Source organism: Pimephales promelas, chromosome 19 (assembly GCF_988280905.1).
Source record: "Pimephales promelas chromosome 19, fPimPro1.hap1.1, whole genome shotgun sequence".
Taxonomy (NCBI): Eukaryota; Metazoa; Chordata; class Actinopteri; order Cypriniformes; family Leuciscidae; genus Pimephales; species Pimephales promelas.
Window position 1 is genome coordinate 108,329 of NC_142787.1, and position 24,911 is coordinate 133,239.

General features: G+C 42.8%; 1 protein-coding gene across 3 annotated transcripts in view; it reads right to left on the minus strand.

Moving 5' to 3' along the window:
• Positions 1 to 1,253: 1,253 nt before the first annotated feature.
• Positions 1,254 to 24,911, minus strand: part of acsl6 (acyl-CoA synthetase long chain family member 6) — a 41,947-nt gene continuing 18,289 nt past the window's right edge. For all 3 annotated transcript variants that reach the window (XM_039674730.2, XM_039674731.2, XM_039674732.2), the window contains exons 7-21: positions 23,985 to 24,163; positions 21,645 to 21,677; positions 20,107 to 20,158; positions 18,212 to 18,285; positions 18,042 to 18,119; positions 17,038 to 17,172; positions 14,040 to 14,174; positions 13,871 to 13,966; positions 10,670 to 10,742; positions 9,236 to 9,324; positions 7,259 to 7,375; positions 6,076 to 6,219; positions 5,895 to 5,996; positions 5,740 to 5,811; positions 1,254 to 1,541 (exon numbers count right to left, since the gene is read on the minus strand). In XM_039674730.2, coding sequence (XP_039530664.2) covers positions 1,401 to 1,541; positions 5,740 to 5,811; positions 5,895 to 5,996; positions 6,076 to 6,219; positions 7,259 to 7,375; positions 9,236 to 9,324; positions 10,670 to 10,742; positions 13,871 to 13,966; positions 14,040 to 14,174; positions 17,038 to 17,172; positions 18,042 to 18,119; positions 18,212 to 18,285; positions 20,107 to 20,158; positions 21,645 to 21,677; positions 23,985 to 24,163 — 1,520 coding nt within the window. In that variant the 3' untranslated portion in view covers positions 1,254 to 1,400. The remainder of the gene's footprint in view (positions 1,542 to 5,739; positions 5,812 to 5,894; positions 5,997 to 6,075; positions 6,220 to 7,258; positions 7,376 to 9,235; positions 9,325 to 10,669; positions 10,743 to 13,870; positions 13,967 to 14,039; positions 14,175 to 17,037; positions 17,173 to 18,041; positions 18,120 to 18,211; positions 18,286 to 20,106; positions 20,159 to 21,644; positions 21,678 to 23,984; positions 24,164 to 24,911) is intronic.

Here is a 24,911-nt window from a genome sequence, read left to right on the forward strand (position 1 = left end):
AACTTTGATAGTTTTCTGTGCTCTATAAATACTAAAACATGGCCAAATATCAGGCAAAACTAACCTCAAAGATGTCGTGGCCTCGACAAACAACCCAAGAAATTCTGTCGGACTAAATCCATAATCGAAATCCACTATAAGTATAACAATACCTTAAGTCATATTGATTTAAATGAGGAGGGTTTGCATACTTTTAAGACCACTACAACCAATAGAATTAAAAGAATTCATCTTTATTTTTTACATTTTTTGCACACACTCATCATCACTATGTTTGTGTATATGCAGAGATGTACATGCGCATAAAAGACTTTATTATGGGGAAAATGCAGGTGAACCGTTTCAATGAACAAAACAAAAGAAGTCTTCCATTCTCCAGATTTGAACATAATATAAAACGAGTAAGGCTCACATGTTCAGACTGTTAAATGTCTAAGAGCTGTTTGACTGAAAGACTTTGAATGCTTTAGACAGACACTGGTTTGTCAGTCTGACCTCTGACATCTGCAGGAAAGCGGACTTTTGTAAGAAATGCAGAACCCTTAAGAATAACCTCTGATAGTGATAAATATATGAATAACGGAATAACCCTGATCATTAAATTAGCTAATAACATTCTAACAAACACACAATATAGGCCAGACTGAAAGGTGGAATGTGAAATTGTGTTTAAATGCCATAAACCCAAGTTCAAGTAACCAGAATAAATGAATATCTCTGCAGATTCATATTTTCACCCCATCCCCATTCCAGTCCCCTGTGAAATACAAAGATAAAGTTCTGATATCATTCAAGAGCAGATTCAAATCTTATTGGTTTCTCTACACTTCAAACCATTGCTTAAATAGTTTCACATCTAGTTTTCTTCAAAATGTACGCTACTACTGAAATACTTTGGGATGGAAAAGAACTGAAAGCGAGTCGGTCCGTCGGGTGGGCGGTATTGCATGGCTTGCTCACTCTCTCTCCTACAGACGAGCGAGGTCATCCGGCGAGGTCACGTAAATGTCTTCTGATGCCGCGACGGACCTGGGAATGCCAGTCATGGAACGCCGGACACACATGCATGGCTTTAGCTGGGATTATGCCACTGGAGTTCCCTTTGGACCCACAAACGAAACATGAATGGAGGTGAACTTTGGGTTAGTGTCTCTCCTCGGAGTCGAGCACGCATGCTAGCTGGATCTGCTTCTGCTCTCCGAGGACGAGTCCGTCTGGACGCAGATGGCCACCAACGGCCCAAGGGGAATCGCTCGTTTAATGCGAGGAAGCTCATGCGTGGTCTTGACGCCCATGGCTCATTCGGAGCATTTAGTGCTGCTAGTTTTGAGCGAGGAAGAACAAATAGTGAAGGAATGCCAATGTCCATAAAACGTCCTCATCTTTGGGTGACGGAGCTATTACATGGAGATGTTGCTGTACAGTTGTTCGATTTCCATCTTGAAATACTCCTTCAACTCGGGTCTCTTGGCTTTTAAAGTGGGGGTCAGCAATCCGTTTTGTATGGAGAACATTTCTTTGTGAATGTGGATGTCTTTAACCTGAGAGGAGTCAAACAGAGGATCGGGATCAAACGGTTAAAGATGAACTGAACTGAAAAATTTCGACGTTGAAAACGTGTTGTTTATGACAATTAAAAGTAAATTACACTAAACATTTTTTTAAAATATATATTAATATAGCTTTTTTTAAGCAACGCAAAATTGCGCTTGTTTGCGCTGGCAGTTCCGATGACGTCACTGGCATGGTAGGACCCGCGGAGCGCCATAGACAACAGCTGTAGGTCCTGTATACACAGACGAAAATGAGCACTTTTAACGGCATGGATTACGCATTTGAGCCCGTGAGAGACAGGCCGGTAGTGTCTGACTACCACCACATGGAGGACGATCAGTTTCAGGCTTCACTTGCAGTACAGGATCGTTTGGGGGAAAGTGACTGTGGGCGCGAGCGCTGTGGAGCATAGACACTGCACGGAGACGAGCGCCCCATAAGTAACAGGGTATTTTACGAATAGGTGACGGCTGGGCTAACTTGTTACACTTTTCTCAGATTGTTTAGATTAACAGCGTACTGGCAGTTCACTCTATGGGCGAGGGTGCATTTAGGAAGGAGAAAATCCCATCCTTTACAGTAAACTATACATCAGGGATCTTTTCCCCCTCACCCGAATATCAAGGATTCGAGTAACGTTAACGTGATGCATTGAACTTGTAACTTGTGTAAATAAAACATTTCAAGCATTGTCAGACGTTTCATGTACTCATTGACGAAAGTACACATCTCTAAATAGTGTGTCGCTAAAAAATCTGTTTCCTCAGCCATGTCAGCGTGCCTCCGACTGTTTACAAGCTACGGCTGTTCTGCTGGTGCGGGTAGGCAACGGAGTGGCTTACCATGCCAGTGACGTAGTCGAACGTTGAAATCCAACATGGCGGCGCCCGTGTAACAAAAACAACACTTTTAATGTACCATTTTATCCCTTTTAACAAATTATGCCATTTTAAAAATTGTACCAATGAGAATAAATAAAATACATCTGTTATATCACCTTTTCTCAAATTTCAGTTCAGTTCATCTTTAAGGTTGTGTTTCTCTCTATGCTGGCGTTTCATGCATTTTAAATGTGAAGCGTGGCGTTCTGTGCAGCTCCTGTGATAGCTAGCGCACCGGCTCAGCGATGGGACTGCCGCGTGTGTGTGTGTGTGTGTGTGTTACGGAGCGCTCCAGATTTAGATAATAGTTTAGGTGATCAGGTTTAGTTCTCCTAAACTTAATTACATTATTACCAGCTGAAAGAAACTGAAAGTCTGTCACTCCAGTTATTAAAAATAAAAATAAGACTTTTAATATAATGCTAATTATATAAACATAAATTGCTATAACAAAAAACACCAATTAGTTCATTTGTGAGGGAATAGCTAAATCATAATTTTATTAAGATCTACATTAGACGTAACGGTAACGCTTTATAACAACTGCACGCTTTTAATCATTTGTTGAGCATGAGTAGTAGTAGTAGTAGTAGTAGTAGCTTCAAACACGGGTGTCTGAGATTAGAGCAAATCTATACCGACTCAAGACTATGACCAGCGATTGGCTGCAGAGTGACATCAAGTTAATGGCCTCGTTTAAAAGTGTAAACGAGTTCAAATTATTATCTGTGGCCTAATCTGATTGTACATCGGTAACACTTTATAATAACTACACACTAATAATCATTAGTTAAGCATGAGTAAACAGTTCATTCATCATTCATAAAGCATTAATAGACATTAATAAGCAGTTTATAAATATAACTATAAATGTTTTTTTCTTGATTTATAAGCATATCTATAGTGTGTTTAATAATTGTATTTTCATACTTTGTTAATGATCAATTAATAATTTATAAATGAAGTATAGCATGATTTACAAACCAGTTATTTAAGAGTTGTCAGTCATTCATAAGATCACGTAGAAAGTGTAAGTAAATGTAGTAAATACAGTTCGTTTTAAAGCATTTGGTAGTGGTCAGTTAATATTTTGTGAGCTCATCTAAAGTGAGGACTATTCATGTCTTGTAAAGCATTTATAAAGGAGATTTAAAGGCGCATCAATCTTCTAAACAGTAAAATGTAATACGCCTTATCCATCTTTGATTTTTAATGAGAATGAAAGCGAGGCTGTGAGGGATAGATCTGCATCTCTTCAATGGGCTGTACTGTTATTTAATGTGTTTTCGGATTATTCTGCTCATGAAACCCTGGAAAAATATCTTTCCAAGAAATGTCAGTTGACAAAAAACTCCCGACAATGTAAGCTGTGGAAAATTGTAAGTAATCTAGCCGCTTTATTCAGCTTTTACAGCGGATGCCATTGGAAACACGGTAAGACTATCCCTCACAGCCTCACTTTCATACTGTACCTGTCATGGCGCTGCTCTGAATAAGGTCTATAAACACAAGTTCGATACAGAACATAGAAATATTTAACAGCCTTTCAATCTCCTTTATAAATGCTTTACAAGACATGAATAGTCCTCACTTTAGATGAGCTCACACACACACACCTAACCCTGACCACTAACGAATGCTTTATAACTATACCAAATTAACCCTGAATTACAGCATAAATACATGTTAAAGGGATAGTTCACTTTGAAATTAATTTTTGATATGTTTTATCTTACCCCAAGGGGATCCAAGATATAGGTGTCTTTGTTTCCACAGTACTTTCAATTTTGACATTTTTCAGTCATATAAATACTGTTCATTTTCTCACACAAACCGCTCGTTTCGTGTCTTAGGCCATCAATGTGTACTTACATGTACGAGTCATTAAATCATGTTTAATTTGGACTTCTCTGTGCTGCTCTTTGGTGGACCCCCTTAGCCTCCAGTGTATGACTGATAGACAACAACGGTTTAACTGAAAAATGTAAAAATCGAAAATACTGTGGAAACAAAGACACCTAGATCTTGGATGCCCTTGGGGTAAGATAAAACATATCAAAAATTAATTTCAAAGTGAACTATCCCTTTAATGAAGCATTTATTAAAATACTCAGTAACCATCACCATATGTCTGAATAATAAGATGTATGAATGTACGTTTAAATAGTTTATTAATCATTTACTTACACGTTCTACATAATCTTATGAACCACTGAAAACTCTTAAATAACTGGTTTATAAAAAATGCAATTCTTCATTTAGAAATGATAAACTGATCAGTAATAAAGGATGAAAATACAATTATTCAACAAATAATAGATATGCTTTTAAATCAAGAAGAAAGCATTTATAGCTGTATTTATAAACTGCTTATTAATGTCTATTAATGCTTTATGAATGATGAATGAACTGTTTACTCATGCTTAACTAATGATTATTAGTGTGTAGATATTATAAAGTGTTACCGATGTACAATCAGATTAGGCCACAGATAATAAATTGAACTCGTTTACACTTTTAAACGAGGCCATTAACTTGATGTCATTCTGCAGCCAATCGCTGGTCATAGTCTGGAGTCGGTATAGATTTGCTCTAATCTCAGACACCTGTGTTTGAAGCACGATGAGCTAGAGATGCGAACGAGGCCTTGTCCACCCCGACACGGGGAGTTTTTCCTCCTGCGTTTAAAAAAAAAAAATCCCGTCCACATGAAAACGCAAAAACACGCTATCAAGCGCCGTCAAGAACATGCCACACCAGCAGGCGGCGATATAACCCTAACCGTAAAGACACGTAGGCCAATTAAGAAGCCTAACAAAAGGTTATTACAGGTTCCGGTAGGCGGATAACGGTGCGGGCGCACACTGACGTCGCAAAGCAAAAACCCCGGTTTTACGGTCTACACGACAGCACTGTAACCAGCGTTTCTGGAAATCCTCACTCAGGGGTTTTCAAAAATGTTCGATTTCAGGGTCCGGACACTGCGTTTCTGTGTGTGGACGAACGGCCGAACCGTGTGAAAAAAGGCACGGTTATAAAATCACCCTGAGAAGATCTGGCACGCGTCACACCATCTCAAGTGTGTTAAACGAGCAATGAAGAACGGCCCTTGATTAAAACTCCCATCAGTCCATCTGGTGCAGAAACGACACGCTTCACCTTTAAATGAGACTAAATATTAAATGCGTTCTAGTTAACTGAACCTAGTCCTAAAACACATGACCACTTGAGCAACTAACGTCCATGCCGAAGAGTGTGTAAGACACAGACAGCCGTGGTTCACTACTGTAGTTTGCAGACGTACCTGTTCGAATGAATGGAGGCCACTAGCTTTTCCCAAACGCACCAGGTCATCCAGGATGGCTTTCTTCAGGTCCTTCAGATGGACAAAACAGACAACGGTCAGGCACTTGGTCAAGCAGTAAACGCACACGAGATCAGGGTTCAGACGAGCCTTACTCTATTTTCACACAGCTCGTCGAAGCATCCTTCAAAGCCTTTCTTCTGAGCCCACGAGGGAAAGACCTCGGGATCCGGGACGATGATTCCCACCAGACACGACTGCACACACACAATCAGTCAGCGTTAGCATCGCAGCGCGGCTAACTCGAGGCGTTCAGGCTAAAGCAGAGCGACTGACCTGCAGGCTGTCTCCGTGCACGTAGAGCTGAGACACGGGTTCGCTGCGGATGTAGATGTTCTCTATCTTCTCTGGGGAAATATATTCTCCTTGCGCCAACTTGAAGATGTGCTTCTTCCTGTCGATGATCTTCAGGGTGCCGTTCTGCAGGACAGACGAATGGGAGGAGCCGTCGTTATCCGAGCAGCTCAGCGGCCCGACGGACACACGTTTAACACCAGTAAGGAAGAGCAAGGTTGGCTATGCAGGGTTAGCGCCTCAGATTCGTGTTTTTGAAGTTCACACAGAGATGATAACGTTTTCAAACTTTAAGGTTGCGTTCTCGAGCCCCAATCACTGTTGCCGTGCGATTGAGCGGCCGGCGCGCATTATAACAGTGTTTTCTGTAGAGCGGGGTCGTGTTAGCGGCCTTAAGGTAATAACTAATGATTAGAAGTGAATCAATCTAAACTAACTATAGCTGGACAATAACTTATTCTAGATCTGCTGTAAAGCCTAAACTCTCTGTTACTGTAATCTCCTGTTATAACTGTAAAGCTGCTGTTAAAGCGCTGTATAGATGAAGGAGACTTGACAAGAGAGATGCTGAGGAAATGCATGAGTCTCGAGTCAAGCACTATCTATAGACCAATACACAACAAAATGCTAACATCTAAAATAACTGGTTCACATCACTGAACCAACCTGTATACATTTATTTAAAGGGTTAAATCAGGTAGGAGTTGCTCTTTAACCCTTTCCCTGCCATTGACCGGCTGTGTTTTCTCTGTTATACGGTAGGGGGCGCTGTGACACATCTTCTGAAAGAGTACTGAATCTCCTGATCAAAACATTGCTAACACTCCTATTGTAGTCTTTCAAAAAATAATGATAATAATAATATACTCAAATTAATCTTTTTTAATGACATTCAATCCACATTTAAGTGTTGATAAAAAAAAGAATGCATGAAGCTACCTTAAAATGTTTGTTTGCTTGTTCAAAAGCAGAGGCTATGTCCTTTCTTTTGATATATTGGATGTTCAGATATTAATACAATAAAATATTTTGGGGGCTATGAAAGCTTTTACACTGAGAGAAAGCGTTTAAGTCACGATGGGACCGCAGGACCGTCCTGTTTATCGTTCTTTTTACCATGTCTCTTGTATACAAAGAAGAACACAATGTGTTGAGGCCGACATACCGGCAGCCATTTCCCGATGTCTCCGGTGTGAAGCCATCCGTCCGCGTCCAGCGTCTCCGCCGTCCTCACCGGATCCTTCAGATACCCCTTGAAGACATTTGGACCTTTCACACAAACCTGGAGCAGAAACAAAGAGAACAGTGACGGATGGTGCTTTAATAAAGGCATATTCTGTGTTTGGCAAGAGAGAGATTTGTGCTCTTAAGACAAATGCATGGCGACATGACTGTCAATCAAGCTTGTGATGATGCAGTATGACTTCCTGTTAGGGTGCTAGACAGCAACAGTGTTGGGCCGACAATATGCTGCTGTCAGGGGAATATGACTTCCTGTTACGGTATAACGTATGACTTCCTGTTACGGTATAACGTATGACTTCCTGTTACGTTATAACGTATGACTTACTGTTACGGTATAACGTATGGCTTCCTGTTACGTTATAACGTATGACTTACTGTTACGGTATAACGTATGACTTACTGTTACGGTATAACGTATGGCTTCCTCTTACGCTATAACGTATGACTTCAGGTTACGTTATAACGTATGGCTTCCTCTTATGGTATAACATATCACTTCCTGTTACGGTATAACCTATCACTTCCTGTTACGGTATAACGTATGACTTCCTCTTACGCTATAACGTATGACTTCCTGTTACAATATAACGTATGACTTCCTGTTACGGTATAACGTATGATTTCCTTTTACGGTATAATGTATCACTTACTGTTACGGTATAACATATGACTTCCTGTTACGGTATAACGTATGGCTTCCTCTTAAGGTATAACGTATCACTTCCTGTTACGGTATAACGTATCACTTCCTGTTACGGTATAACCTATCACTTCCTGTTACGGTATAACGTATGACTTCCTCTTACGCTATAACGTATGACTTCCTGTTACAATATAACGTATGACTTCCTGTTACGGTATAACGTATGATTTCCTTTTACGGTATAATGTATCACTTACTGTTACGGTATAACATATGACTTCCTGTTACGGTATAACGTATGGCTTCCTCTTAAGGTATAACGTATCACTTCCTGTTACGGTATAACGTATCACTTCCTGTTACGGTATAACATATGACTTCCTGTTACGGTATAACGTATGGCTTCCTCTTACGGTATAACGTATCACTTCCTGTTACGGTATAATGTATGACTTTCTCTTATGGTATAACATATCACTTCCTGTTACGGTATAACCTATCACTTCCTGTTACGGTATAACGTATGACTTCCTGTTATGGTATAACTTATCACTTACTGTTACGGTATAACGTATGATTTCCTTTTACGGTATAACGTATCACTTCCTGTTACGGTATAACATATGACTTCCTGTTACGGTATAATGTATGACTTTCTCTTATGGTATAACATATCACTTCCTGTTACGGTATAACCTATCACTTCCTGTTACGGTATAACGTATGACTTCCTGTTATGGTATAACTTATCACTTACTGTTACGGTATAACGTATGATTTCCTTTTACGGTATAACGTATCACTTCCTGTTACGGTATAACATATGACTTCCTGTTACGGTATAATGTATGACTTTCTCTTATGGTATAACATATCACTTCCTGTTACGGTATAACCTATCACTTCCTGTTATGGTATAACTTATGACTTCTAGTTACAGTATAACAAATTATTTCCTGTTACGGTATAACGTATGACTTCCTCTTATGGTATAACATATCACTTCCTGTTACGGTATAAAGTATGATTTCCTGTTACGGTATAAAATATGACTTCCTGAAAGACATGATTGTACAGATGTCTACTCAAGGTGTAAAGAACATTTGAACATTATAGCTTTGAACACTAAGAGTCCTACATTTCTCCAGAGCAGGTGGATTTCTGTCCTCTAGTGTGAAGCAGCTTTTTAAAGACTTGTCTTTGCCAGTGTGTGTTAAACTAAGCGTAGGCCACACAGACAGTGTTATAACAAACCTCGCCCTCTCCTTTAGCAGCGAAGTAGTTCTTCTCAGCCACATCCACCAGTTTAATGAGGTTACAGGGCAGCGGAGCTCCTACATGACCTGCAGAGAGACCTCAATAACTTCATCATGTCATCACATACAGGTCTGTGTGGAGGATCCAGCAGATAATGACTGATTAGAGGACATAATGACTGAGAAACACAGAAGACAGACTGTAACAGTAATGCAAAAACAAGCCACTGGAGGGAGAGCTTGCCACGCAGTTCCACAGTGGCTGTAGAGACATCATTTATTTCACCCTGACTGAATCATCTTGATCATTAATGGCTAGTTATCAGTGACTGCGGAGTAACTGGTGGCCCAGTCCAGTGTAAAGGAACAGGTTTTGTTCATACACATGCAGGAGACAGAAACACAGGATTTCACTGCGTTCCATGTTCGGTAACTCTTCCCTGTGGATCTGTGTCAGGTGAAGACGTGTGACCAATGGAAGATCAACTTCTTACGTTGACCTCAGTAAAGCTAAATAGATTTGATATTTTTACATTTTGTATGCATTATCTGTTACATATAAAAAAGATGCTGCAGAGTGTGATGTCACATTACGACCATCTCTAGAAATAGCCATTACTTCTAGTGACGGACAACAGCTCTCAGCACGCATGTCCTTATGGTTTTAATCATGGAGTAAAGAGCTCTTCCAAGTGAACCATTGCACTAGAATCAGTCAGTAACGGACTCTTTCAACATCTCCGGGAGACAAACGCGAATTTAATGTCTGTATTACCGTTTGCTCCAATAGCAAAAGAGGAAAGTCCATGACAGCATTTCTATGACTTTCCAAAAGAGGTGGAAAATACTGACAAAGATGTGAAATTGGGTTAGAAACACAACCTGCTTTATAATGTACTGCGCAATGTAATATAAGGCAATGTTTAACGTTACAAACGAAACTATGATAAGCTTTACAGAGCAGCGATGTTGATAACTGTGAAATGAGTCACAGGGAGTCTGTGAAAAGGCCCATTATTCATCATGTGTTAAAACAGTGTTTTTCTGGGGGTTTTCTTCTAATAATCACACAACACTGAAGAAATGACTTAAATATTCTAATTCATCACATCAAAATATATTAGTTTCTCAAATTATATTTATGGTTTGATTCAAACCTTACATTTTGATTTACTTTAAATAATAATCATTTTATAATTTTTTTATTTGTAAATGTTTAGTTTATACAGTAATGGTTATTGAGATGTCTTTTTAAAATACATTTATCTCTGCAGTCAGTAAAGCGAGCCAGAATGTGTTCTCCGTTTCAATCCAAGATACTATTTAAACAAAATAGTGTGCTTTAAGAAAAAATGAACTGTTTAAAGTGTGATTCTGGATGAGGCCAGTATAAAGGCATGTGCCAGGGGTCATGATCAAGCGAGAGTCTCACCGGACGTCCAGTCTCCAGGCGTGGTGAAGGTGCATCCAGCGGTGCACTCCGTCTGTCCGTATGCCTCGTACACCTGCAGACACACCGCCGAGATGAGCTCAGACACACAGGAGCGCTAACGCTACAGACACACAGGAGCGCTAACACTACAGACACACAGGAGCGCTAACGCTACAGACACACAGGAGCGCTAACACTACAGACAGACAGGAGCGCTAACGCTACAGACACACAGGAGCGCTAACGCTACAGACACACAGGAGCGCTAACGCTACAGACACACAGGAGCGCAACACTACAGACAGACAGGAGCGCTAACGCTACAGACACACAGGAGCGCTAACGCTACAGACACACAGGAGCGCTAACACTACAGACAGACAGGAGCGCTAACGCTACAGACACACAGGAGCGCTAACGCTACAGACACACAGGAGCGCTAACGCTACAGACACACAGGAGCGCTAACGCTACAGACACACAGGAGCGCTAACACTACAGACACACAGGAGCGCTAACGCTACAGACACACAGGAGCGCTAACACTACAGACACACAGGAGCGCTAACGCTACAGACACACAGGAGCGCTAACGCTACAGACACACAGGAGCGCAACACTACAGACAGACAGGAGCGCTAACGCTACAGACACAGAGGAGCGCTACGCTACAGACAGACAGGAGCGCTAACGCTACAGACACACAGGAGCGCTACGCTACAGACAGACAGGAGCGCTAACGCTACAGACAGACAGGAGCGCTAACGCTACAGACACACAGGAGCGCTAACGCTACAGACACACAGGAGCGCTAACACTACAGACACACAGGAGCGCTAACGCTACAGACACACAGGAGCGCTAACGCTACAGACAGACAGGAGCGCAACACTACAGACAGACAGGACGCTACAGACAGACAGGAGCGCTAACGCTACAGACACACAGGAGCGCTACACTACAGACAGACAGGATGCTACAGACAGACAGGAGCGCTACGCTACAGACAGACAGGAGCGCTACGCTACAGACAGACAGGAGCGCTAACGCTACAGACAGACAGGAGCGCTACGCTACAGACACACAGGAGCGCTAACGCTACAGACACACAGGAGCGCTAACGCTACAGACACACAGGAGCGCTAACGCTACAGACAGACAGGAGCGCTACGCTACAGACACACAGGAGCGCTAACGCTACAGACACACAGGAGCGCTAACGCTACAGACACACAGGAGCGCTAACACTACAGACACACAGGAGCGCTAACGCTACAGACACACAGGAGCGCTAACACTACAGACAGACAGGAGCGCTAACGCTACAGACACACAGGAGCGCTAACGCTACAGACACACAGGAGCGCTAACGCTACAGACACACAGGAGCGCAACACTACAGACAGACAGGAGCGCTAACGCTACAGACACACAGGAGCGCTAACGCTACAGACACACAGGAGCGCTAACACTACAGACAGACAGGAGCGCTAACGCTACAGACACACAGGAGCGCTAACGCTACAGACACACAGGAGCGCTAACGCTACAGACACACAGGAGCGCTAACGCTACAGACACACAGGAGCGCTAACACTACAGACACACAGGAGCGCTAACGCTACAGACACACAGGAGCGCTAACACTACAGACACACAGGAGCGCTAACGCTACAGACACACAGGAGCGCTAACACTACAGACAGACAGGAGCGCTAACGCTACAGACACACAGGAGCGCTAACGCTACAGACACACAGGAGCGCTAACGCTACAGACACACAGGAGCGCAACACTACAGACAGACAGGAGCGCTAACGCTACAGACACACAGGAGCGCTAACGCTACAGACACACAGGAGCGCTAACACTACAGACAGACAGGAGCGCTAACGCTACAGACACACAGGAGCGCTAACGCTACAGACACACAGGAGCGCTAACGCTACAGACACACAGGAGCGCTAACGCTACAGACACACAGGAGCGCTAACACTACAGACACACAGGAGCGCTAACGCTACAGACACACAGGAGCGCTAACACTACAGACACACAGGAGCGCTAACGCTACAGACACACAGGAGCGCTAACGCTACAGACACACAGGAGCGCAACACTACAGACAGACAGGAGCGCTAACGCTACAGACACAGAGGAGCGCTACGCTACAGACAGACAGGAGCGCTAACGCTACAGACACACAGGAGCGCTACGCTACAGACAGACAGGAGCGCTAACGCTACAGACAGACAGGAGCGCTAACGCTACAGACACACAGGAGCGCTAACGCTACAGACACACAGGAGCGCTAACACTACAGACACACAGGAGCGCTAACGCTACAGACACACAGGAGCGCTAACGCTACAGACAGACAGGAGCGCAACACTACAGACAGACAGGACGCTACAGACAGACAGGAGCGCTAACGCTACAGACACACAGGAGCGCTACACTACAGACAGACAGGATGCTACAGACAGACAGGAGCGCTACGCTACAGACAGACAGGAGCGCTACGCTACAGACAGACAGGAGCGCTAACGCTACAGACAGACAGGAGCGCTACGCTACAGACACACAGGAGCGCTAACGCTACAGACACACAGGAGCGCTAACGCTACAGACACACAGGAGCGCTAACGCTACAGACAGACAGGAGCGCTACGCTACAGACACACAGGAGCGCTAACGCTACAGACACACAGGAGCGCTAACGCTACAGACAGACAGGAGCGCTACGCTACAGACAGACAGGAGCGCTAACGCTACAGACACACAGGAGTGCTAACGCTACAGACACACAGGAGCGCTAACGCTACAGACACACAGGAGCGCTAACGCTACAGACAGACAGGAGCGCTAACGCTACAGACAGACAGGAGCGCTAACGCTACAGACACACAGGAGCGCTAACGCTACAGACACACAGGAGCGCTAACACTACAGACACACAGGAGCGCTAACGCTACAGACACACAGGAGCGCAACACTACAGACAGACAGGAGCGCTAACGCTACAGACACACAGGAGCGCTAACGCTACAGACACACAGGAGCGCAACACTACAGACACACAGGAGCGCTAACGCTACAGACACACAGGAGCGCTAACGCTACAGACAGACAGGAGCGCAACACTACAGACAGACAGGACGCTACAGACAGACAGGAGCGCTACGCTCGCTCTCGCCTCACCTGACAGCCCAACACTGCTCTTAGGAAGCCCAGGACGGACGGGGACGCCGGAGCCGCTCCAGTGATGATCATTCTCAGCCTGCCGCCCAGACTGGCCTGTAAGGAGACACACACAGTCAAACAGCAGCGCGGCTTCGGTCCAGCGTCTGACCGGCTTTGCGTCACGCACCTGGATCTTGTGGAAGAAGATCTTGTCCCAGATACTGTCGCAGCGGATGATGCCACGGCTCACCTCCGAACCTTTTCTCTTGGCCGCGAAGTTCAGCAGCCAGCGCTTGACAGAGTTGTTGGCCTGACTGAAGATCTGAACGACAGCAGACATGTTTCAACACTTACATGGGGAATACATATGGCTGAAGTAAGATTTTATATTTTATTAAATGATTACAGTACAATTTAATTCTGTTTATTAATGCTTTAAAGCCATCTGCATTGTGAAAAATACAGTATAAAAAAAAGAGTTGACATGATTACTGCATTAAATATCATAGTCCTCAGATGTAAACTGTTCGAACATGAGTTATGCTTCTCATGATCTTAAAAAGGCCTCTACTTTAGTTTAAATTGTATTTTAAAATGAATAGCGTTTAGCTAAAGAGAGTCTGTCATCAGAATGATTTGGTTTAATTCCCTCCAGAAGCATCTCACAGTATGTCTGGTCTTCTGTCACAATCGAGTTGTGAACACACACAAGGATGAAGATGAGAGCAAACAATGAAACTAAAATTAGCTGAAACTAATGAGTGTGCATGATAACCAACCAACTAAGGAAATACGGTACTGACTGAAAACAAGAGTCCATGTGGTGTGAGTGTGTGACACTGAAACGATTGTGTTCCCAAACACCAGCATCCCGGAAGGCGGGTCCTCAAGTCCTGATGACAAGGAGGCAAAGAGGATGAGGAGGTGGCAAACGGTTGGCAAAACAGGGAGAGGAGACAGGAGGAGGTTCTGGAGGTGGACGGCCGACCAGGGGCAGAATACAGAAGTCCAGGGTGGAGCAGATGATGGAGAAAGCCATTGAGGAGAGGAACACACAGCTGAGACTGCACCCCATGGCCCAGAGGCAGAAGGCAGAGCCATGGGCTTCCCACATCCAGGAAGAGATGGCTCCCAGCAGGCCCAATGTGGATCCATGCCACTGAGAGGATGCTGAGGCCAAACTGAAGGGCTGATGGGAAGCAGCGATGACTCGGTGGCAGGCGTGGCTTGGGACTAGAGAAGGGCTTGGAGAGGGATCTAACAAAAAATAAAGTCTCAAAAACATTTTGGAGAGCTGGTGGGAGAGGGAGGTTGGGTGGCACCAGCGGGATCAGGCGGTAACCAGGGGGGCAGAAAATCAACCTCTCCAAAATCAGAACTGTTCTCCAGTGCGATTGTCCAACACTCTCAGTGACGGGAGGACACGTTCACATCCACTCCCTCAGCGATGGATGAAGCGGCCACTCAGGCTCCGTAACGGTGTCCAGCTGGGTCGCTCTTGTTAGCGCTAGCTTGCACGTCGCGGCGGAGTCGCTCTCGTTGCCTGCGGTGGGCTCGGGCTGCCCATCCCCACGGTCTAGGAGTTGTTGGCTGGGCACTGGATCGTTAGTGGGTGGTGGGTAGTTAGTGTTGTCGTTGACAATGTCCACTGTGAGTGGCGAATCACAGGACACCAGTCCCACACCACGCATCTGGGTAAGCTAACCTCCAGGGCCTTCCCCGGACAGATGCTCTCTGCTGCCGGTGTTGAGTCCGGGTTAGGGTTAGGGTTAGCTGGCATGAGGAATTCCTCAATGTTCCTCAAGGGAGTGGTCCTTCTACTCAAGGCATAACAGTTTGACTGCTCACTGAATATAAACCCAACAGATCGCTCAGATCATTAGGATCACATCAGCTAGAAACACCAAGGGTTCACTGTAAGCATGGAGAGTCTGCTTTTAGCCATTATGCTGGATCAGCTTCCAGAAGAGATCAGGTGTGCTCCTACAGCATCACATTCAAATCCAGACTCAAAACACTTCTGTTTAGCTGTGCATTTACTGAATGAGCACTGGGCCACTTTACATCTGACTGTTACTGCACTTCATTTTATTCTAAATGGTTTTAATTTACTGTATTTTATTTTTATCATCATTTTTATTTTTCATTATTTCTTATTTATTATTCTAAACTGTTTTAATTATTCTGATTTCTTTTGATTATTTTAATTTCTTCTATGTAAAGCACTTTGAATTGCCATTGTGTATGAAATGTGCTATATAAATAAACTTGCCTTGCCTTGCTGCCAACTGGTCCATATAGCAGAAAGAAACCAAAAAACACACTCAAAGAAAATCTAACAAAAACGCTAACAAACACGCCGCTTATCTTGACGTAGGTCTGGTCTTCTGTCACAATCAGGTTGTATAAACACACATGAAGGTGAACGTGAAAGTAAACAGGTAAACTTTAATATTCTACACATTAAGTCCAGCAAAGCGTAAAGCAATCCAACACGACCGTAGTATAGACGAGACCAGACAAGGACACACAAAAAAAGAACTGAACTTAATTTACTTAGTAGGAGGATAATTAGATGTTTAATTAGTGTGCAGCTGACACTCATGAGTGTCCATGACAACAAACAAATGAGGGAAAAGCTGAAAACAAGAGTCCATGTGGTGTGAGAGTGACACTGACACGATTGTGTTCCCAAACACCAGCATCCGAACGCAAGAGAACAGGACAGCATTTATTTCCCTGTGAGACAAACTCATTTATGATGGAGGAAAAACAGCCCGATTGCAGAATCTTATTACTGATATTTTGTGCCAGGAAGTGATGATTTTGTTCTCTTGAACACATGGGATGGAAATGCTGCTTTATTCAAAAATGCTTCAAGCCATATTCCAATTTTGCAAGTTAAATTCCCAACTTTGAATGGAGGCATCACTATTGTGATCCTGAGACACGGAGAGACTTCAGAACCTGCACTGTTTGCTGCTAATCAAAATAATCAAATCTAAATCAACTGGATGTAATCAAGTAAAAAATATATAACTTTGTGGTTGAGTGGTGTTAAATAATTAGTTAAATCAGACAGAAACGGCTCTTTCCCCAGTGCAGATGACTGTGCTATATGCATTACGATGAAGAACGGACAGGTCATCCCTTCGTGAATGTGTCTGATCGGTGCGACGGCTCACCTTGTCGTACATGCGGTTCAGGAGACGCGGCACCACGGGAAATATCGTGGGTCTGAGAGCCTTCATGTCGTCAGGAAGGAGACGGATGTCGCCTTGGAAAAAGCCAATCCTCCCGCCATGGCAGATCACCACGGACTGGAATCAAGGGAACGTGAGACAATACATATTCAGAAATATGATCAAATTGACTCTGAACTGAATAAAGGCTTTATTGCCCTCTATAGAGCTGGGTCACAGATTAAATGAAACTGGTCTCATAATTAATGAAGCAGCTTTGAAACGATCTGTACGGCATAAAGTGCTGTAGGAATGAAGCCTTCGTGCTCTGGTTCTGCTGGTCTGGTGTTGTGTTGATTTCATCTCAATGCAGCATTCACCAGAACAAAAACACCAGTCTCAAACCTCCGCACACTTCAACACACACTTCAGCCTTTTTATCAACTCCCTAATTGGCTGTTACACTCCATAGAAGAGCAGAAAGAAGACAGCTGTGGTTTTAGATAGTTTTAAAGCATTGAGGAAATCAACTCTGAAAAGTAGAAGGTGAAATCACCTCAAAGAATATTCAGGCCTTCAAGAAGAGACTAAACAAACATCTCCTTAGCAAAAAACTGTGATATCTTGATGCTTATTGCCACTTATTACACATTCTTAGTTCTGAGTAGCTGCAGATCACGATAGGCTCTCAGGCCACAAACTGTTAAAGCCTGTCTCTGCCAAAGCACAAATAAAAATAAAAAAACAAACTCTGCGGCTCCTTTAAGAGATTGAGATCAGTGGGTCACACTCGGCCATGGCCATGAAAAGCCCGGGAAAGAGGAAGTGCATAGTCTTCTAGTGTGTGTGTGTGTGTGTGTGTGTGTGTGTAGGTGTGGTTCCAGGCCCTTGTTAGTGCGCACGGTCGGCACACTGCCAGACTGTAACCTGATCCCGCAGAAGAGCTGAGGACGTGTGTGTTTCTCATTGGATGAGCAGTGTTGAGCATCTTCTCACGCGGGTCTCACCTCAATCAATCTCTCGAACATGTGAGCAAGAGGCAGGAAGGAAATGAGAACGTCGTCTTGATTCGGAAAGATGACTTTCTGCAGACACACACACAGAGAGGCTGCGGTTAGTCCGATCGCTGTCTGTCGACACACTTCAGCCGTCGCTCGTGTTTACAGAAATCACTCACATCGGTCACTTTCAGAAAGCCGGCAAAGTCTGCCACAACGTTGCCGTGGGTCAGCATCACTCCCTTCGGATCTCCTGCGAAACACACACACACACACACACCAGTATTGAGCTCGGTGTTGATGTCTTTTCCACAGGGATGTCAGTCTTTCAGTCACATGCTGATTTTCATTGTTGTAGTTTTATTATCGCAATAAGGCTATATTGCTGTATAGTATCATTCAGAGACAGTAATATTCAGGACTAGTTCTTTTGTTTTCATTGAAATTGTAGTTAAAGTGTTTGGTCACACTGCATGTGTCTTTGTGTTGAAACATCTTGGATCAATTCAGAACCATTCAGAACCGTCTTTCGTTTGGTTTATCGGTGCCTAATTGGTTCGATCTGTTCGATGGATTTAAAGGGAGGTCCTTCATCATGAGTTTCTTTTAAAAATCCTAGTTTTGTTCAATTCAAACCGTAGGAATCGATTGGAACTGCCCAGCTGGTACGATAGTAGGGTTACCGTGAGGTCGGGTTGGGTGGAGATGGGTAAGTCAGGACAGGTTTGATGACATTTTCAGGGTGTAATTATAGATGCAATTACAAACATTCAAATGCAGGTATTTTTAATTATCAGTACAATGTAAAAACATGTATGTACACAATAAGTTCATTTAAATGTTTGTACGTAGTCATTAAAGACACTTAATAAACTGTGGGACCGAGTTGTTTTTTAGTCATTTTAAACTAAATAAGAAATGTTGGCAACTAGCAGAAAAAGTAAGTTTTAAGTTTTTTTTTTATATTTTATTTCAGCTAAAGTTTATTTAATTTCAAGTGACAATGTTTTTATGTTTAACCGCAGTAACTGCCAACCCAACACTGACGGTCTTCATCTTCAACTCTCTAACCATAACCCTACACTAACCCTAACCCTAACCCACACTAGACATCTGGTTTTAAAGTGTCAGGTCTAACCCTAACCCTAACCCTTCAGCTCTTCTGAATGCTGGGAATTCTCTTGAGATGAGATTAGAGTTAGAGTTAGTTTACTTTAGTTTAGTTTAGTTTAGGTTACAGTAGGTCAGTTTAGTTCAGTTTACTTTAGTTTAGTTTAGTTTACTTTAGTTTACTTTACTTTACTTAAGGTTAGGTCAGTTTAGTTTAGTTAAGTTTAGGTTATGTCAGTTTAGGTTGGGTCAGTTTAGTTTAGGTCAGTTTATTTTAGTTTAGGTCAGATTAGTTTAGTTTAGATAAATTTAGATTATGTCAGTTTACGTTAGGTCAGTTTAGATTATGTCAGGTTAGGTTAGGTCAGTTTAGTTTAGTTAAGTTTAGATTATGTCAGTTTAGATTATGTCAGTTTAGTTTAGTTAAGTTTAGATTATGTCAGTTTAGGTTAGGTTAGGTTAGGTCAATTTAGTTTAGGGTTAGGTCAGTTTAGTTTAGTTAAGTTTAGATTATGTCAGTTTAGATTATGTCAGTTTAGGTTAGGTTAGGTCAATTTAGTTTAGGTTAGGTCAGTTTAGTTTAGTTAAGTTTAGATTATGTCAGTTTAGATTATGTCAGTTTAGGTTAGGTTAGGTCAATTTAGTTTAGGTTAGGTCAGTTTAGTTTAGTTTAGTTAAGTTTAGATTATGTCAGTTTAGGTTATATCAGTTTAGTTTAGTTAAATTTAGATTATGTCAGGTTAGGTTAGGTTAGGTTAGGTCAATTTAGTTTAGGGTTAGGTCAGTTTAGTTTAGTTAAGTTTAGATTATGTCAGTTTAGATTATGTCAGTTTAGGTTAGGTTAGGTCAATTTAGTTTAGGTTAGGTCAGTTTAGTTTAGTTTAGTTAAATTTAGATTATGTCAGTTTAGGTTAGGTTAGGGTTAACCTGTGGCAGAAGAGTTTGTGGAGCTGCATTGACTCACCTGTGGTTCCACTGGTGAAGCAGACGATGGACAGGTCATCTGGTGCCGGCGGCTACGACGACAACACAAACTGTTACTGGACACATCTAGCTAGTGCTCAACAAGATGAAGTCAATGAAGTTCACCGATCAAAACACCGAAGCACTGATGAGATAATCGCCTGGTCTCGTTAAGACACACAAGCAACTTTACACTGGCATTCATGCATTATGCATTTAAGATTTTTAATTTAATTTTATTTCTATAGCACAATACGACAACATATCAAGAAAAACCGTGAGGGGAAGTAATCGTGTCTTCAGATGTGAGTGTAGTACCACTCCTGACCTCAAGGGGCAGACTATCCCAGAGACTACAGAGACTTTAGAAGAGTTCACAATCATCTACTCAGAGGCCTTCCTATCTGATAAATCTAGCAATAAATCAAATGAAATGAAATGAAAAACGAAACGAAAAACTCAACAGTGGACAGCTGCTGTTGGGCGGCAGGTGTCACCTGACTTATGTAAATTACATGACAATAAAAACATTAATAGAAGTGACGTCAAAAAGAAATGTTATCATAATGACTACTTTTTTCATACTATTTATATATATATAACATTTGTAGAACAAAACTTGCAAATTATGACAACTTTAACCAATAGATCTGTTCCAGTTTGGACTGTTAGGCTGTTTTCGGACTGGCAAATTACCTTTTTGGGCAGTCTGTCCGCAAATAAGATTTGGGTTTCCAGACATAAGTAACTTATCTGCATGGGTAGCTTTGGGAAGAACGCAGGCGTACACACGTATGTAACGGGGCTCTCCAAACGGATGCAGGACAAACAGAGCTGCATCATCTCACTCTTCGGATAGGCGCCCTGTCAAGTCCAGTTTTGCCGTTATCGTTGTGTGTCACATTAAGAGTGAGAAAAGAGACTATTTGAAATCTAATTTGATCATCCAGAGCGCCCGGACTGAGATGCATCTGTAGAAATCGGATTGGAATCATATTTCAAATCACCTCCTAATGTGGTTTGTATCAAATTTCATGTTTTCTTTTTTTTGCTTTCCAGACTTTCAAAAACCCATCTGGGTCTGAACATGCCTTAATGTGAACTCCTTATTTTCACGTGATTCCTTTCCGTTTCCTGTGTTCGTATCAGCAGTTGGTTGTCAAGGAGACTAATTCGGTTGCGCACCTGTTTCTTATTGAGTTTGCTTTTAAGCCTTTAGGTTGGGTCAGTCTCGGATCAGTGTTGTCTTTACGCTGTGTACAGTTTTTGTGTTTCTTTCTCTCTGAATTATCCTGGGGTTTTTTATTATTATGTTTAATAAAGTGTTAAAGCTACAGTCTTTTTTTCATCAACTTACACTGTAGAAAGTGCTGACCTACAATTGTTCCCATTATGTGTTACTTGATTTAATTGATTTAATTGATGGTATAATGTATTGAGGTTGATTCTGTTTCTGACTTTAGTTCAGAGAGATTGATTGGTACCATGTTTCAGTGAAGCAAAAGTTCTCAGTTTATTCAGTGATAGTTCCTCACTCACCACTGGTTTCCTGTAGTGATCTCGACCCAGAGCCTGAAAACAACAACAACAAGACTTTATTCAACATGATTTTGTGCTATTCTTCAAGAAACAGCATCTATACAGTTTGCCCACATTGGTGATGTTATTCGTCTCCACACACTGACAGGAAGCAGGCGTCCTCTGTGGTTGGTTGTTTAATGAACACAGGTCGTCACGGCTGGTTGTTTGCTGCTAATGTAAAGAGTCTGCGCTGCGAGCTGAAGCTTGTCTCGATGAAACCGCACTCTGGAATGCTTTCTTCCTCTGACAGATTGTCCTGATATGCTACCAAGGAAGTCTGCAGTGCTAAAAACAACCCACAAATATGAACCATGGCCACGGCCCTCTGTTGAACTCCATGCTTTATGGGACAACCAACAAACAATGTTGGAGGAAGTTACTGTTAAAAGTAATGTGTTACAATACTAATAACTTTACTTAGTTACTTTTTATTAAAAGTAATGTGTTGTGTTACTTTTTCTCGCTTGCTTTTTTAAAAAATAACAACAAAAAAAAAAGTGATATTTTTGTCAAAATAGAAAAGGCCCTTTTCACAGCCGAGGTGATTAAGCGCAGATCCACTCCTGTACAGTAGAGAGCGCCGCTCAAACAAACTGCTGCTGCTGTTCTGGACCACAGAAGAGGTTGATTAAGGCTTAAGGCTGATTTATACTTCTGCGCCGGAGCCTCTACATTGAAGGCTACGCGTGGGTTTTCACTCATCGTTGTCCGCGTTGAGGCGCAATTACACATGTGAAATCCTAGGGGAGGGGTTCCAGCCGACCAATCACAGCGTTTGTGCCTGCGTAGTATTGACAGGTTGTTTAATTTCTGGAGAGCTGCACTTCAGTACGGTGAAAGGGTAAGCGTGCTACACGAAGCCTACGACATAGCTAAGGAGGGAATGTGACGCAGAAGTATAAATTAGGCTTTACTTCATCAATAAACACGAATGAAAACGAGGCACAAATATTACGTTTAACCTCAAGTAGTGTTTGCTTATTGGTGTGGTTGAATTGCATCATTAGAGGTCAGCAGCAAAGACATTAAATACATAAGTATATTTGTGTTATTTAATATGTAATAATTTCGTAATATACGAGTTTGCATTTCACTGTTTTCATTCATCTCTGCACTTCCTCCTGGTTTTACTCAGCATTGGGACAGGAGAGCTGTCAGTCAATACTTGGGTTACTTGTTTGAAAAAGTAACTTTTTGTTGTAAATTTACATTTACTTTACTGGTTACTTAAAAAAAGCAGCGCGGACGAGATATCTAGCCTTTATATAGATATCTATGATCCTAACGAGCTGAGGATCTGAATCAGGAGTGTTAAATAAGGGAGACATATACAATATGCAGAGCAGTGGATCCCGGGGACTGGAGTTACATTACCAATGAATTTACATGACTTTTCTAGTTGCAATTATTTTAACTCACAAATAGCAATTTAGACAAAAATATTATTCATGTTTGTAAATGTTATTACACTTTTAAAATGCCCTCATTTAGCATATATGGGTTGTCCAAGAGAGGGTGGTTCTGAAATATGAATGTTAAATGCTAATTAAATAAGAGATATGATTGTGATGGTGACTTGTGGTGGAGAAGCACTGCTTTAAACTGAATGGTAGAAGCGTAATGAACAAGGGGGTAATCCATCGACCGAAAGTTGAAGCCTCGCGGGAGCTGCCATCTTGTAGCAGAACTTCACCTGCGTTAGCATTCCCATTGACTCCCATTCATTTTGGCGTCACTTTGATAGCGAATAACTTTACATCTGAGGCGTTTGAAGACCCCATTTGTCCTTTATTTATTTCTAAATAAACACGACAATGTATAAAAGGCTCCATTACTGTGTAGCTTATGTTGTGGCCCCGTAGAAGCAGTTTTAGTGAAAGTAGGCTAACGATTGCGTCATACCCACGAGACTCTCTGTCGCACAGGAGAGAGATTACCGTATGGACAGGAGAAGAAGCTTGCGCGCAATCGGGGAAACGTGGAGGCAATATGACAAAATAATTAATCAGAATACCTAGCAAAAGTGTCTCCTTCTCCTATCTCATGGACAGCTCCTATTCACACTCTCCGCCTCTGCGAGATTCGGAAGGGAATGATTCAGATTCTCATGCAACATCCACTAGAAGACAGACGGGTCGCTCACGTCACATCTACGTAGTCAAGCTCTGTTTGAGTCTGCGCGTCAGGGACGGAAGTGCTAAAAAATCGCCAAAAACGGGCTTCAATCGTCTCAATAGAGTCCAATGAGATCGCTCTGTCCATTTCTTTTACTGTCTATGGTAATGAAGTCCTTCTCACCTCCACATCTTTCAGCGCCTGGATGTGAATGCCACACTTCTGTCCTTCTTCCACCAGCTGAGCTTCAAACGCATCCATGAGGATGATCATCTTCAGACCAGGCGTCTCTCTTCTCTGGACATTTCCCAGAAGCACTGTGGCTTTCTCTGGTTTATCACAGATGACTGTGGCGATTTCAGCTGGAAAACAAAAACATCACGCTTTTAAACTTTTGTCACGGATGGTTGCTGGCAGACAGATGAGGAAGACATAATATCCAATATGAAGGTTTATCAACAACAGATCATACAGAAAGGCAAATAGATATCAACACACACTAAACATAGACAACACCGGACACTGAAGTGAAACAGAACTGACCCTACAGGTGTGAATGATGGAGACTGAAGGGGATTAGTGTCTGTGACAACGAGTGAGTGACGAAGGCAGAGGATGACTAAACATAACGAGCCCAAACTAACGTGAATGTGACAGAACGCCCCCTGACATGTGACAGAACGGGCTGGCGAAGCGGTGGCACAGACAGGCAGATGAAGAGGAAACACTGGCGAAGGGGTGGCACAGACAGGCAGATGAAGAGGAAACACTGGCGAAGGGGTGGCACAGACAGGCAGATGAAGAGGAAACACTGGCGAATCGGTGGCACAGACAGGCAGATGAGCCAAGCTGTGAGTCAGGGGCTGCCGCGTAGCCAATTTGCCGAGGGGGTGGAGAGAAGGTGACGATCTTTTAAGCCGCAGCGACGACCTCCCGAGAGCGAGGTGGGGTACAGAGGTCAGAGGGCGTATAGCAGCGACCGAGGGCGAGGTGGGGTACAGAGGTCAGAGGGCGTATTGCAGCGACCGAGGGCGAGGTGGAGCCTGAGGTAGGGCGGAGCAAGCCGCAGGAGATGGGGTATAGGACAAGAGAGTAGTGGACAGTCCGCAA